Source organism: Aquarana catesbeiana, linkage group LG04, assembly GCF_042186555.1.
Source record: "Aquarana catesbeiana isolate 2022-GZ linkage group LG04, ASM4218655v1, whole genome shotgun sequence".
Classification (NCBI taxonomy): domain Eukaryota; kingdom Metazoa; phylum Chordata; class Amphibia; order Anura; family Ranidae; genus Aquarana; species Aquarana catesbeiana.
The window spans coordinates 17,824,782-17,840,104 of NC_133327.1; the positions used below are offsets into that span (position 1 = coordinate 17,824,782).

Here is a 15,323-nt window from a genome sequence, read left to right on the forward strand (position 1 = left end):
CAAACATTAAGGAACACATTAACCCCTTGATTGCCCCCTAGTGGTTAACCCCTTCGCTGCCAGTGCCATTTTTACAGTAATCAATGGATTTTTATTGCACTGATTACTGTAAAAATGCCAATGGTCCCAAAAATGTGTCAAAAATGTCTGACGTGTCCGCCATAATGTCACAGTCCAGATAAAATTCGCAGATCGCCGCCATTACTAGTAAAAAAAAAAATTAATAATAAAAATGCCATACAACTATCCCCTATTTTGTAGATGCGATAACTTTTGCGCAAACCAATCAATATACGCTTATTGCGATTTTTTTTTTTACCAAAAAATATGTAGAAGAATACATATCGGCCTAAACTGAGGAAAAAAATATTTTTTTATACATTTTTGGGTGATATTTATTATAGCAAAAAGTAAAAAATATTGCGTTTTTTTCAAAATTGTCACTCTTTTTTTGTTTATAGCGCAAAAAATAAAAACCGCAGAGGTGATCAAATACCACCAAAAGAAAGCTCTATTTGTGGGGAAAAAAGGACGTCAATTTTCTTTGGGTGCAACGTTGCACGACCGCGAAATTGTCAGTTAAATTGACGCAGTGCCGAAAAGTGCTTTGGTCAGGAAGGGGGTAAAATCTTCCGGGGCTGAAGCGGTTAAAGAATTTCTTGGGGTTTTTTTTGCTATCCTCTGCTATGTGTCTTTTGTGTTCTATCTTAGCCGCTCTAATTGCACCCTTACATTTCTTGTTGTATTCTTTGTAAAGTGTGAATGCTGATGATGATCCTTCAGCCTTGTATTTTTTCTTTTGTATTTTTTGCTTTTATATGCATTTTTACATTGGAGTTAAGCCATCCAGGACTTTTGTTCGCTCTTTTCAATTTATTTCCCAATGAGATGCACTGGCTAATGCCCTTATTTAATATGCTCTTTAAGCGGTTGTATACCCGCAATTTTTTTTTTTTTTAACCCTGTAAAGCAAAAGGCATAATGAGCTAGTATGCACCGCATACTAGCTCATTATGAAATACTTACCTTAGAACGAGGCGTCAGTATCTTACCTGGTCCACGCCGAGGGAGCTGTCATGTTGCCTCGGCGTGTCTTCCGGGTATCGCGGTTCCAGCGCTGTGAGTGGCTGGAGTCGCGATGTCATCACTCCTGCGTATGCGCGCGGGAGATTTCTTACTCGGCAAGGTCCGGCAGCTGCCGGGCTTCAGCCGAGAATCCCCTGTGCGCATGCGCCGCTGCAGTCAGCGGCGCATAGCAAGGGGAATATCTCCTAAACCGTAAAGGTTTAGGAGATATTTTTTTTACCTACAGGTAAGCCTTATTATAGGCTTACCTGTAGGTAAAAGTAAAAAAAAAGACTATACAACCGCTTTAAAGGAAAACCCATCTCTCCTCCGTGTTCTTTGTTCCTAAGATTTTATCCCAATTTATATCTTCTAGCAAGGTTCGTAGTTTAGGGAAGTTGGCTCTTTTAAAATTCAGAGTCTTTGTATTGCCCTTATGTTTCCTATTTGTGTGATTTATACTGAAGCTAATTGACCTGTGATCGCTGTTTCCTAAATAGCCCCTTATTTCCACATCTATGATCAGGTCTGTATTGTTGGTAATCAGTAGGTCTAGTAACGCTTTGTTTCTAGTTGGTGCGTCTACCATCTGACCCATAAAATTGTCCTGCAAAACAAACAAAGCAACTGGCGAGCCTGAGATGAATGCATGGTTCCCTGCGCCCAGTCTATGTCTGGATAATTAAAATCCCCCATTATGATCACACCTCCCATCCTTGCCGCTAATCCATTTTGTGACAGCAGGTCCTCTCCCCCTCCTCCCTCAGGTTAGGGGGCCTATAGCATACTCCCAGTATTACTTTCCCCTTAGTTTCATCACATTGGAGCTCTACCCATCAGGATTCCACCTCCTCCCTAGCTCCCCTAGTGATGTCATCTCTCACATTCACTTGTACAGAAGTCGGCCCAGTTCTCCAGGAACCCAAATAATAAGCGGCTTCCGACTGGTCAGCAGGCGATGTGGTGAGTAAGAGGAGATCATCCGGTGTGCAGTGACCGGGCCACGTCCAGGAGAACGACTGCCCCTGCTGACGGTTTGGAGTCCAGTGCTTGCCAGTGAGATCCTGGCTGGGGTTACAGCCATTCGCCCTGTGTGGACCCCTGTAATAAGGGACCACCGTTTTCTGGTAAGCGGCAGTACTTTTCAGTGGTGGAGGATATATATATTGCACCTATCACTTCAGTGTGGAACCTCACTATATATCACTGTGGATTTGCATTCATTATTGGACTTTTTGATTGTTTACTTTTTCAATAAGGATTTAATTTTTTCACTCATGGATTGATTCTTGTTTCTATACTCTACCTATGGACTTTTGTTATTTGGACCTTTTTTTTTGTCATAATTTTTTCAGCATTTGCACTCGCACATTTGATGCACAAATCTAGATACGTGCTGGTAGATGCACCTAAGTTCAATTTTTGGTCATCTTTTTCTGTTATCAGTTTGTGTTATGTGTTGTTTTTGTCACTCAATATTTTAGCTTATGCTCATCAATTTATACTATTCACTGATTAGCGTGATTTCTTGCTTTTTATACTCCAGGAACCCAAACCTCTCCTTACTACACCAGCTCCTCAGCCACTTCTTTACTTCCCTAATTTCCCTCTGCCTTTTTGGTGTGGCTTGATGTACCGGTAGTATTCCTGAGAATACTACCTTGGAGGTCCTTTTCCTCAATTTAGCTCACAAGTCCCTAAAATCATTCTTTAGGACACTCCATCTGCCTCTGACTTTGTCATTGATGCCAACGTGCACCATGACAGCTGGGTCTTCCCCAGCCCCTCCCAGTAATCTGTCCACCAGATCCGTGATGTGCCGAACCAGAGCGCCTGGTAGACAGCATACAGTTCGGCGCTTCAGGTCTTTGTCACAGATTGCCCTCTTTGTCCTTCTAGGAATTGAGTCCTCTACCACCAGAATCTGTCTTTCCTTTCCCTTGGCTTCCCCCCCACTCTCACTGGAGGAGTTCTTCCCCTGGCAGCTAGGAGAGTCCCTCATCTCCAGCAGTGCTGGTCCCTGACTGGTTTCACCAATGTCACTCAACGGCGCGTACCTATTGGGATGTTCTAGCCCAGGATTGGTCTCCTCCGGAGTTACCATGGGCCTCTTGGTTGCTTCTCTGATTAATGTTCTCCTTGCCCGACCTGTCAGTTTAGGTGGACGGCCATGTCTTGGTAGGTTTGCAGTTGTGCCATACTCTTTCCATTTTCGGATGATGGATTGAACAGTGCTCAGTGAGATGTTCCAAGCTTGGGAATTTTTTTTATAACCTAACCCTGCTTTAAACTTCTCCACAACTTTATCCCTGACCTGTCTGGTGTGTTCCTTGGCCTTCTTGATGCTGTTTGTTCACTAAGGTTCTCTAACAAACCTCTGAGGGCTTCACAGAGAAGCTTTATTTATACTGAGAGTAAATTACACACAGGTAGACTCCAGTGGCAGGCGGTGTTTTTTATGGGGGGTGCAAGAGTACTGTTTCAAACACTGTATACACATTATTAATGTAAAACTGTCTGATTCGCATTCTAAACATCAGATGTTATATTACTGTTATGTTTTTACTGTTTCTACTTAATAAATTATATTTGTACTATATATACTTTTTTATGTTTTTTCTGTATGTGCCTAAAAACTCCACCGCTAGGGGACCCCTTCTGTTGCTTTTTCGGGGGGGGCGTCAAACAACCCACTCCCCCCAGTTGGTCATGGCATCTCAGTCAGCAAACCACCCCCCCCCCCATGCAGGCCCCGGTGGGTGGGTTGTGGGCTCCGGCAGGCAGTGGTGGCCAGCGGCGGGGTCCGGTGGCAGCGGCGGGTTGCAGACTTCTATGAACTGCGAGCGGCCTCCTGTGTCTTCTGTGCAGCTGCTCCCTTCTTCTCCTAGGCGTCCAATAGGATCGCCTGTCCTGTCAGCCAATCAGGTGACGAATATCAGACCCACTTCCTGATTTCCTGGGAGGAGGATAAGTGTTGCAACAGTGAATATTCATTCGCTGTTGCAACACACCTGGGTGGGCTCTGGACACAGCGCTCTGCGCCCCAATCCCACCCTATTTTGAAGCCTATTAGAGTCTCTGGTTCTAATCAGTGCTTCCAAAAAAACACCCCCGCCATAGGAATTCATGCGCCCGGCGTCCTAGAGGGCACAGGTTATGTATAGGGGAGTGGTGCCCGTGCACCCACAATAGACAGGCCGCCCCTGGTAGACTCTATTTACTATTTAGGTGACTTCTGAAGGCAATTGGCTCCACTAGATTTTAGTTAGGGGTATCAGTGTAAAGGGGGCTGAATACAAATGTACGCCACACTTTTCACATATTTATTTGTAAAAAATGTTGAAAACCATTTATCATTTTCCTTCCACTTCACAATTATGTGCCACTTTGTGTTGGTCTATCACATAAAACCTCAATAAAATAAATTTATGTTTTTTGGTTGTAACATGGCAAAATGTGGAAATGTCAAGGGGTATGAATACTTTTTCAAGGCACGGTATAAGAACCTGAGTTTGGAGTGTTACACAAATTTCATATCAATCAATAAAAGTGAGTAAATCGGGTCAGACTAGTAATAGATTTGCTTTTCTTTTAAAGATCCCTAATCTGACAAGGGGGCATATTGAGGAGTGTGGCCACTGGACACAAATGGAGAGGTAAGGAGAACAGAATGTATAAACCAAGTCACTCCCCCACCTCCTTCTTTCCTTCTCTTTATATATGAACCAGGTAAAGCTTTTTTTATATTCTCATATAGACCTGGTGATATTCTTAGAATGTCGATCGGTTTTCCTGATCTACTTTGTTAAAAAAAATAACCTGCATTGTACATACATATGAGAATGGGTCGGAGCCGTGATTCCTCCCCCTTTACCTCTACACAACCCTATCAGAGACCGAAGAAAAGGGTAGCTTCTGTGCTCTCTTTTTACACTCACCAGCCACTTTATTAGGTACACCTGGTCAATTGCTTGGTAACCCATATTGCTAATCAGCCAATCACATGGCAGTATCTCAATGCATTTAGATATCTAGACGCGGTGAAGATGACTTGCTGAAGTTCAAACCGAGCATCAGAATGGGGAAGAAAGGGGATTTAAGTGACTTTGAACGTGGCATGGTTGTTGGTGCCTGAGTATTTCAAAAACTGCTGATCTACTGGGATTTTCACGCAACCACCATCTCTCGAGTTTACAGAGAATGGTGGGAAAAAGAGAAAATATCCAGTGAGCGGCAATTGTGTGGAGGGAAATGCCTTGTTGAGGTCAGAGGAGAATGGGCAGACTGGTTCCAGATGATAGAAAGGGAACAGTAACTCAAATAACCACCTGTTACAACCAAAGTATGGAGAATACCATCTCTGAAAGCATAACACATCAAACCTTGAAGCAGATGGGCTACAGCAGCAGAAGACCACACCGGGTGCCACTCCTGTCTGCTAAGAACAGGAAACTGAGGCTACAATTCGCACAGGATCACCAAAATTGGACAGTAGAAGATTGGAAAAAACATTGCCTGGTCTGATGAGTCTCATGTTCAGCTGCAACATTCAGATAGTAGGGTCAGAATTTGGTGTAAACAACATGAAAGCATGGATCCATCCTGCCTGGTATCAACGGTCCAGGCTGCTGGTGGTGGTGTAATGGTGTGGGGGATATTTTATTGGCACACTTTGGGCCCCTTAGTACCAATTGAGCATCATTTAAACACCCCGGCCTACCTGAGTATTGTTGCTGACCATGTCCATCCCTTTATGACTACAGTGTACTCATCTTCTGATGGCTCCTTCCAGCAGGATAATGCACCATGTCACAAAGCTCCAATCATCTCACCACTGGACAATGAGGTCCCTGTACTCCAATGGCCTCCACACTCACCAGATCTCATCCAATACAATCACCAGATCTCATCCAATACAATCACCAGATCTCATCCAATACAATCACCAGATCTCATCCAATACAATCACCAGATCTCATCCAATACAATCACCAGATCTCATCCAATACACTCACCAGATCTCATCCAATACAATCACCAGCTCTCATCCAATACAATCACCAGCTCTCATCCAATAGAGCACCTCTGTGATGTGGTGGAATGAGGGATTCCCTTCATGGATGTGCAGCCGAACAAATCTGCAGCAACTGTGTGATGCTATCATGTCACTATGGACCAAAATCTCTGAGGAATGTTTCCAACACCTTGATGAATCTATTCCACGGAGAATGAAGGCAGTTCTGAGGGCAAAAGGGTTCCAACCTGGTACTAGCAAGGTGTACCTAATAAAGTGGCCGGTGAGTGTATATGGCTATTTGACACCTAGTTTAGGTTGAAGGCCCACTTTGACTAGTTGTGGACACTGAACATGCTACACCCTTCCGAAAAAACGTCATTAAAGGACATGTTTGGTACGTCCTGTACCTCTACCCCACTGCCCCTCCCCCCACACACATACACACACAGTTGCCATAAATTCTCCGTCAAAATGACAGCTGACAGTTGCCGAGTAAATACAGAACCTGCAGGTACTGCTGTTGTCAATATATTGAACCATCTAACATGGGGTTTTATAAACGTTGCTCAGATGGTAGATATAGAGGTACGAAGTAACATTGTTTGCAAACATTGAACAGGTGGGAGATAGAGAGAAACAAAGTAACATTGTTTATAAACATTGATTATACAGGATATAGAGAGATACAAAGAAGCATTGTTTATAAACAATGATCAGATATGAGATAGAGAGATACAAAGTAACATTGTTTATAAACATTGATCAGACAGGAGATATAGAGATACACATTAGTATTGTTTCATTCATCACTAGTTTAAAGTGATACAAGGATGAGCTTCCACCTGTATATGTCAGTTAGAGCAACCTTAAAGTTAAAAAAAAAAAAGTCACATTTGTTTCTATTTAATCCCTATTAATCCTAAGATTGGCAATACATTATACAATTGTCTTATTCAATTTCCTTTAGACTTACCTTCAACTATGTAGTACAAGGGCCGGCCTGATTACATACACATTGAAAGTGTTTAGGTTTGACCTCATATTATATGGTTTAGGTAGATCTAAAGGAAAACTGTACAAGACAATGGTATAATGTATGGGCAGCCTCAGGCCTGTCTGACGTGGGCACTGTCTGGTGGAAAAACTAGGCAGTTGAGTTGATTTTTTAGCTTGCCTCAGCCACCTGTCAAAATCGGGCAGTGGCTTCCAGAAAGTCCCATATTATATACATTATTGCAGGCTGCAAAGCTGGGGCTCACGGTGCAGCCAAAGAAAAATTGGCATGTCACGTGCAGCAAATGATACCATCAGGGTTTACTTCCTCTTTAAGATTCTTATTTCATTTGTACATAACTTTGCAATTCTTTGGTACCAGAATCTTAAAGAGGAAGTAAACCCTGATGGGTTCTACTTCCTCTTTATCTCCCTGCAAAGGTAAAGCATAATGGGCTAGTATGCATCGCATACTAGCCCATTATTTGTCACTTACCTGAAACCGAAGCCTGCGATGTCACCGCTGTCCCCACTAGCAGGGAGCGTCCATCTTCACTCCTCTTCCTTCCGGGGCCACAAACTCCGGCTCTGTGACTGGCCGGAGCCGCATGCGCACGGGAGCTGCCAGTCACGGCATGACCCCTTTAGAAACGTCACGATCTGCCCTTTCTAAAGTGCGCATGCGCCGTATACATCGGCATACGGCTTTATTGTAAATATCTCCTGAACCGTGGAGGTTTAGGAGATATTTCCAGCACCTACAGGTAACCTGTAGATAAAAGTGGTTGTACAAGGTGTACAATCACTTTAACTATAGTATCATTTGAAGGGAAAAAAAAATATAAAATAAAAGATAATATGGGAAAGTTCCCCCAAAGGGGTTTTTTAGTAGTGAAATGAATAAGTAATAAGTAATTCAAAAGAAATAATTCTTTGATAAAAATTTATTGACGTACAAAATTTACCATGGTAAATTTTGTACGTCAATACATTTTTATCAAAGAATTATTTCTTTTGAATTACTTATTACCTATTCATCTCACTACTAAAAAAACACTTTGGGGGAACTTTCCCATATTATATTATTCGGGGTGTGCCGCAACTTTATCTCTCCTTATATGTATCTTTCCCATGTTATAGAATAAAAGATACTTTTTATTTGCAATAACAATATTTTTTGTATATACATATATGTATGTGTGTGTGTGTGTGTGTGTGTGTATATATATATATATATATAATCTCACAAAAGGGAGTACACCCCTAAGTGAAAATGTGCAAATTGGGCCCAATTAGCCATTTTCCCTCCCCGGTGTCATGTGACTTGTTAGGCCCCTTTCACACTGGGGCGGTGGGGGCGTCGGCGGTACAACAGCGCTATTTTTAGCGCTGCTGTACCGTCGTTCTTGCAGCGGTATTCGGCCGCTAGCGGTGCTGTTTTAACCCCCGCTGGCGGCCGAAAAAGGGTTAAAATCCCTTGTACAGCGCGGTATTGCCTCGGTATAGCCGCGCCGTCCCATTGATTTCAATGGGCAGGAGAGGTGAAGGAGCGGTGAATACACCGCTCCTTCACCGCTCCAAAAAAGCGGTTTGCAGGACTTTTTTTACCGTCCTGCCTGCGCACCGCTTCAGTGTGAAAGCCCTCGGGCTTTCACACTGATCAAACAGCGGAGGCTGTTTAGGGGCGGTTTGCAGGCGGTATTTTTAGCGCAATACTGCCTGCAAACCGCCCCAGTGTGAAAGGGGTCTTAGTGTTACAAGGTCTCAGGTGTGAATGGGGAGCAGGTGTGTTAAATTTGGTGTTATCACTCTCACTCTCTCATACTGGTCACTGGAAGTTCAACATGGCACCTCATGGCAAAGAACTCTCTCAAGATCTGAAAAAAAGAATTGTTGCTCTACATAAAGATGGCCTCGGCTATAAGAAGATTGCCAAGAGCCTGAAACTGAGCTGCAGCACGGTGGCCAAGACCATACAGCGGTTTAACAGGACAGGTTCCACTCAGAACAGGCCTCGCTATGGTCGACCAAAGAAGTTGAGTGCTCGTGTTCAGCGTCATATCCAGAGGTTGTCTTTGGGAAATAGACGTATGAGTGCTGCCAGCATTGCTGCAGAGGTTGAAGGGGTGGGGGTTCAGCCTGTCAGTGCTCAGACCATACGCCGCACACTGCATCAAATTGGTCTACATGGCTGTCATCCCAGAAGGAAGCCTCTTCTAAAGATGATGTACAAGAAAGCCTGCAAACAGTTTGCTGAAGAAAAGCAGACTAAGGACATGGATTACTGGAACCATGTCCTGTGGTCTGATGAGACCAAGATAAACTTATTTGGTTCAGATGGTGTCAAGCGTGTGTGGCGGCAACCAGGTGAGGAGTACAAAGACAAGTGTATCTTGTCTACAATCAAGCATGGTGGTGGGAGTGTCATGGTCTGGGGCTGCATGAGTGCTGCTGGCACTGGGGAGATACAGTTCATTGAGGGAACCATGAATGCCAACATGTACTGTGACATACTGAAGCAGAGCATGATCCCCTCCCTTCAGAGACTGGGCCGCAGGGCAGTATTCCAACATAATAACGACCCCAAACACACCTCCAAGATGACCACTGCCTTGTTAAAGAAGCTGAGGGTAAAGGTGATGGACTGGCCAAGCATGTCTCCAGACCTAAACCCTATTGAGCATCTGTGGGGCATCCTCAAACGGAATGTGGAGGAGCACAAGGTCTCTAACATACACCAGCTCTGTGATGTCATCATGGAGGAGTGGAAGAGGACTCCACTGACAACCTGTGAAGCTCTGGTGAACTCCATGCCCAAGAGGGTTAAGGCAGTGCTGGAAAATAATGGCGGCCCCCAAAATATTGACACATTGGGCCCAATTTGGACATTTTCACTTAGGGGTGTACTCACTTTTGTTGCCAGCGGTTTAGACATTAATGGCTGTGTGTTGAGTTATTTTGAGGGGACAGCAAATTTACACTGTTATACAAGCTGTACACTAACTACTTTACGTATATTTATATATTTATTTATGTGTGTGTGTGTGTATATATATATATATATATATATATATATATATATATATATATATATATATATATATATATATATATAGTCTGTGTGTATATATAATTATATATTTATAATACGTGGATTACTCTATTTTAAAGTAATGATAATATTATTGCCAAATAAACAGATTCATGTCAGAAATGTCAAAGTTGCTCTGGTTTATATGGGATGTACCGGGGTGAGAACTGAACTAGTTAAGGGTATAGGGGTCCATTGATAGAAAATTTGCTGTGTGAATGCCTAAGCATTCACGCAACCATTCCAAATAATCCCTGTAATGTGTGAATTTTCTATTATCGGCAGTTCCATCTGGTGGCCATAATGTGGTACTTTCCTGAAATACTTCAACCAAGAAAATATCTCAATATGGCCTCTAGACGGAGCTGATGAGCATGAAAATTACAAATGTTAGACACAAGACGGGGATTATTTGTGACTTTTATACAATAATAATAATTATTATTATTTTTAATACATTTTTATATATAGACCACGTAGTAAAATAAAATTATAGTAGAGAAAAAACAAATATTGTATCCTTTTAACCTGAACACTAACCATAGGTCTCTGACAAATCGTTTGCAATCATGGCGGTATTGTCAGTAAGTCTGGCACCTCTATTGTCACGCAACGTGTTGATCTGGAAATCCATAGGATACAATTTTGTACGCATCATTAAAAAACTATCTGGGTAGCGAAGTTACACTTTAAAAAGGTGTGAATGTGATTCTGAGAAAAAGGACAACACACTGTAAATGGAGGAAATTTCGATCATCCATCTTGCTCGGGTTCTACTGATCTATGAGAAGGTGACGGCGGATGTTTAACAAGGCCGTAGCGTGTTGTTGAGCCCGAGTGACATTTCCCGCGTCTCGTTGCAGAGGAGATATAATCCTGACAAGTTTGATGGCTGATAAAAACTTTCATTACACGTCAGGTCAGCGTCTCCCGTAACTCATCTCCGCCTCTGGCTGCGAGTTATAGGCGGCTTTCATTTAACCTCTGCTCTCGGGTTACATTACAAGATTGCCCCATTAGCTGCTGGCAGATTGTGTTTTCCTGAAAACGATCGCAGCCGTGGAACGCCGGGGTCTTGTTCATAGAGATCAGCCGGATAATTTTTTTTAATTCCGTTGCACCTCTACCTGTTTCTTAGCGCTAAATTTTTTGTATCGCTAGTTAGCTGCTGCATTCTGGTGCAAGGGCTGGTAGAGGAGGTCTGTGAGGAACAAACATTTTCTCCATGCTGGAAGTAACAGGTCCAGGCAATGCTGGTAATTGAGAGGTAAACGAGAAATCCTGGACAGCCGCACTGAAAAGTAATCTTCGATCTTTATTTAAGTATAATCATAAAAATACATGCCACAGCATCACAAAGCAGGAAACTGACGCGTTTCACACTGTAGTCAGTGCTTAATCATAGCTCATGATTAAGCACTGACTACAGTGTGAAACGCGTCAGCTTTCCTGCTTTGTGATGCTGTGGCATGTATTTTTATGATTATACTTAAATAAAGATCGAAGATTACTTTTCAGTGCGGCTGTCCAGGATTTCTCATTTACCTCGCAAGGGCTGGTAGCTCTGGGTGCAGAATGTTCAAGGACCCCTAAGGTAGGTATAGAGCTAGAGGTGAAGGGAGGTTGAGATCCTCTGCCAGATTTTTATTGCTGTGCATGAATAAGGGCTCATTCAAATTAGCGTTTGAGGGGTGATAACCCACCCCTCCCCCCATGGCTCAACCGCAAGGTTTTTATGCCCTTCAACCACCACCTGTGAACGAGCCCAAGTTCTCGCTGAAGAGTGGTCTGAATATGAATTGCTCTTCAAGGATCAAAGCACATGTACTAAAGGTACTAAATCTTTTATTATCAGTGACCAAAGCTTTCTTTAAGCTAAATTGCTTTGTTGAGGCTTCTGTTTACCCCGAAACAGAGGAGGGGGTCTTGAGAAAGATCCAGATATGTAAAATGTAGCAACAGCACCAGAAGGACCCACAATATGAAAAAGCCAACACGTTTCGGGGATTCACACACTCCTTCATCAGGGCTTACATATAAGACTTCATTAATGCCTGTCACATTGTTGAGGCTGCTCCCATATGATTAACAGAGAAGGGGGTCTTGAGAAAGATCCAGATATGTAAAATATAATAAGAGTGCCAGAAGAATATCTTAATGAATGATCAATGATATGAGAAAGCTTACATGTTTCGGGTGTTCTCACACTCTTCATCAGGGCTTACATATAAGACTTCAGTAATGCCTGTCGCATTGTTGAGACTGATCCCATGTGATAAGGTCAACACGAAACAGAGGAGGGGAAAAATCCAGATATGTAAGATACAGCAAAGAAGCCAAAAGGATATCTTACTGAATGAGCAACAAGTTGAAAAAGCTGACACGTTTCAGGGGTTCACACGCTACTTCATCATGGTTTATGTATAAGATGACTGCAGTAATGCATGTCATGTTGTTGAGGCTGATCCCATGTGATAAACAGAGGACGGGGTCTTGGCAAAGATCCAGATATGTAAAACTTAGCAAGAGCGCCAGAAGGATATCTTACTGAATGATCCACATTATGAAAAAGCAAACTCGTTTCGAGCGTACCCACTTTTCTTAATCAGGGCTTACGTATAAAATGACTTTAGTAACTCCTGTCTCATTGTTGAGGCTGCTCCCATGTGATAAACAGAGGAGGGTGTCTTGAGAAAGAAAGATATGTAAACTATAGCAAGAGTGCCAGAAGAATATCTTACTGAATGATCAATGATATGAGAGAGCCTACATGTTTCGGGTGTTCACACACCCCTTCATCGGGCACATTGTTGAGGCTCATCCCATGTGATAAGATCACCCTGAATTAGAAGAGGGAGTCTTGAGAGTCACATTGTTGAGGCTGCTCCCATGAGGTTTGTGTGGGGTCTTGAGAAAGATCCAGATATGTACATTTTAGCAGGAGTGCCAGAAGAATATCTTACTGAATGATCAATGATATGAAAAAGGCAAAAAGTTTCAGAGGTTCACACATTCCTTTGTCAGGGTTTATGTAATAGATGACTTCAGTAATGCCTGTCACATTGTTGAGGCTGCTCCCATATGATTAACAGAGGAGGGGGTCTTGAGAAAGATCCAGATATGTAAAATATAATAAGAGTGGCAGAAGAATATCTTAATGAATGATCAATGATATGAGAAAGCTTACATGTTTCGGGTGTTCACACACTCCTTCATCAGGGCTTACATATAAGACTTCAGTAATGCCTGTCGCATTGTTGAGACTGATCCCATGTGATAAGGTCAACCCGAAACAGAGGAGGGGAAAAATCCAGATATGTAAGATACAGCAAAGAAGCCAAAAGGATATCTTACTGAATGAAAAAAAAGCTGACACCTTTCAGGGGTTCACACTCTACCCCATCATGGTTTACGTATAAGATGACTGCAGTAATGATATGAAAAAGGCAACACGTTTCAGGGGTTCACACATTCCTTTGTCAGGGTTTATGTATAAGATGATTTCAAGTAATTCCTGTCACATTGTTGAGGCTGCTCCCATGTGATTAACAGAGAAGGGGGTCTTGAGAAAGATATTAGAAAGCTTACATGTTTCGGGTGTTCACACACTCCTTCATCAGAGCACATTGTTGAGGCTGATCCTATGTGATGAGATCACCCTGAATTAGAAAGGGGGGCCCTGAGAAAGATCAAGATATGTAAAGGTAGCAAGAACACCAGAAGGATATCTTACTGAATGATCCACAATATGAAAAAGCCAACACGTTTCGGAGGTTTACACACTTTCATCAGGGCTTACATATAAAATGACTTATGCCTGTCACATTGTTGAGGCTGCTCCCATGTGATAAAGAGAGGATGGGGTCTTGAGAAGGATCCAGATATGTAAAATATAGCAAGAGCGCCCAATGAATATCTTACTGAATGATTCATGATATGCAAAAGCCAACAAGTTTCAGGAGTTCACACACTCCTTTGTCAGGGCTTACATACAAGATGACTTCAGTAATATCTGTCACATTGTTGAGGCTGATCCCATGCTATAAGATTACCCTGAATTAAAGGAGGGAGTCTTGAGAAAGATCGAGATATGTAAAAGGTAGCAAAAGCGCCATCAGGATATCTTACTGAATGATCCACAATATGAAAAAGCCAACACGTTTTGGGGGTTTATACACTACTGCATCAGGGCTTACATATAAGATGACTTCTCTAATGCCTGTCACATTGCTGAGGCTGCCCTCATGAGATTAACAGAGGATGGGGTCTTGAGAAAGATCCACATATGTAAATTAAAGCAAGAGTGCCAGAAGAATATCTTACTGAATGATCAATGATATGAAAAACCCAACAAGTTTCAGGAGTTCCCACACTCCTTCATCAGTGCTTACATATAAGATGACTTCTGTAATGCCTGTCACATTGTTGCGGCTGCTCCTATGTGATCAGATCACCTTGAATTAGAGGAGGTGGTCTTGAGAAAGATTGAAATATGTAAAATATAGCAAGAGTGCCAGCAGAATATCTCACTAAATGATCCATGATATGAAAAGCCCAACGCGTTTCAGGGTTCACACACTCCTTCATCAGGGCCTACAAATAAGATGACTTCAGTAATGCCTGTCACATTGTTGAGACTGCTCCCATGTGATAAGATCACCCCGAAAGAGGAGGGAGTCTTGAAAAAGATCCCTATGTAAAACGTAGCAAGAGCACCAGAAGGAGATCTTACTGAATGATCCACAATATGAAAGAGCCGACACATTTCGGGGGTTTACACTCTCAGGACTTGCGTATCCGATAACAATTTTTAGAATCAAAGTGGTTTAAAAATGAAGCTTAATGCTGCAAAACCTGCTGATAGATCACTTTTATATGAAATCTTTAAATATTTTTAAACTGTTTTGAGTCCAGGCATCACTGAAGTCATATTATACTTAAGTCCCTGATGAAGGAGTGTGTGAACCTCTAAACACGTTGGATCTTTAATATTGTTGGTCATCCAGTAAAATATCCTTTTGGACACTGGTGTAGTGTAGCATACTGCTGGTTTTAACCTCTTACCTACCAAGGTACATATTCAAAGGGCCAAAATGAGCTCACGGCTGCTGCTGCAGGTGTTGATTTTTACAACCGACTCTCAGCTTCCTGCCAAGA

The 15,323-nt window shown here is 42.5% G+C and overlaps 1 protein-coding gene across 1 annotated transcript in view; it reads left to right on the forward strand.

Moving 5' to 3' along the window:
• EPHX2 (epoxide hydrolase 2) overlaps nucleotides 1–15,323 on the forward strand; it is a 154,315-nt gene that overhangs the window by 124,507 nt on the left and 14,485 nt on the right. Inside the window, exon 18 of the mRNA XM_073624886.1 lies at nucleotides 4,663–4,721. Coding sequence (XP_073480987.1) covers nucleotides 4,663–4,721 — 59 coding nt within the window. The remainder of the gene's footprint in view (nucleotides 1–4,662; nucleotides 4,722–15,323) is intronic.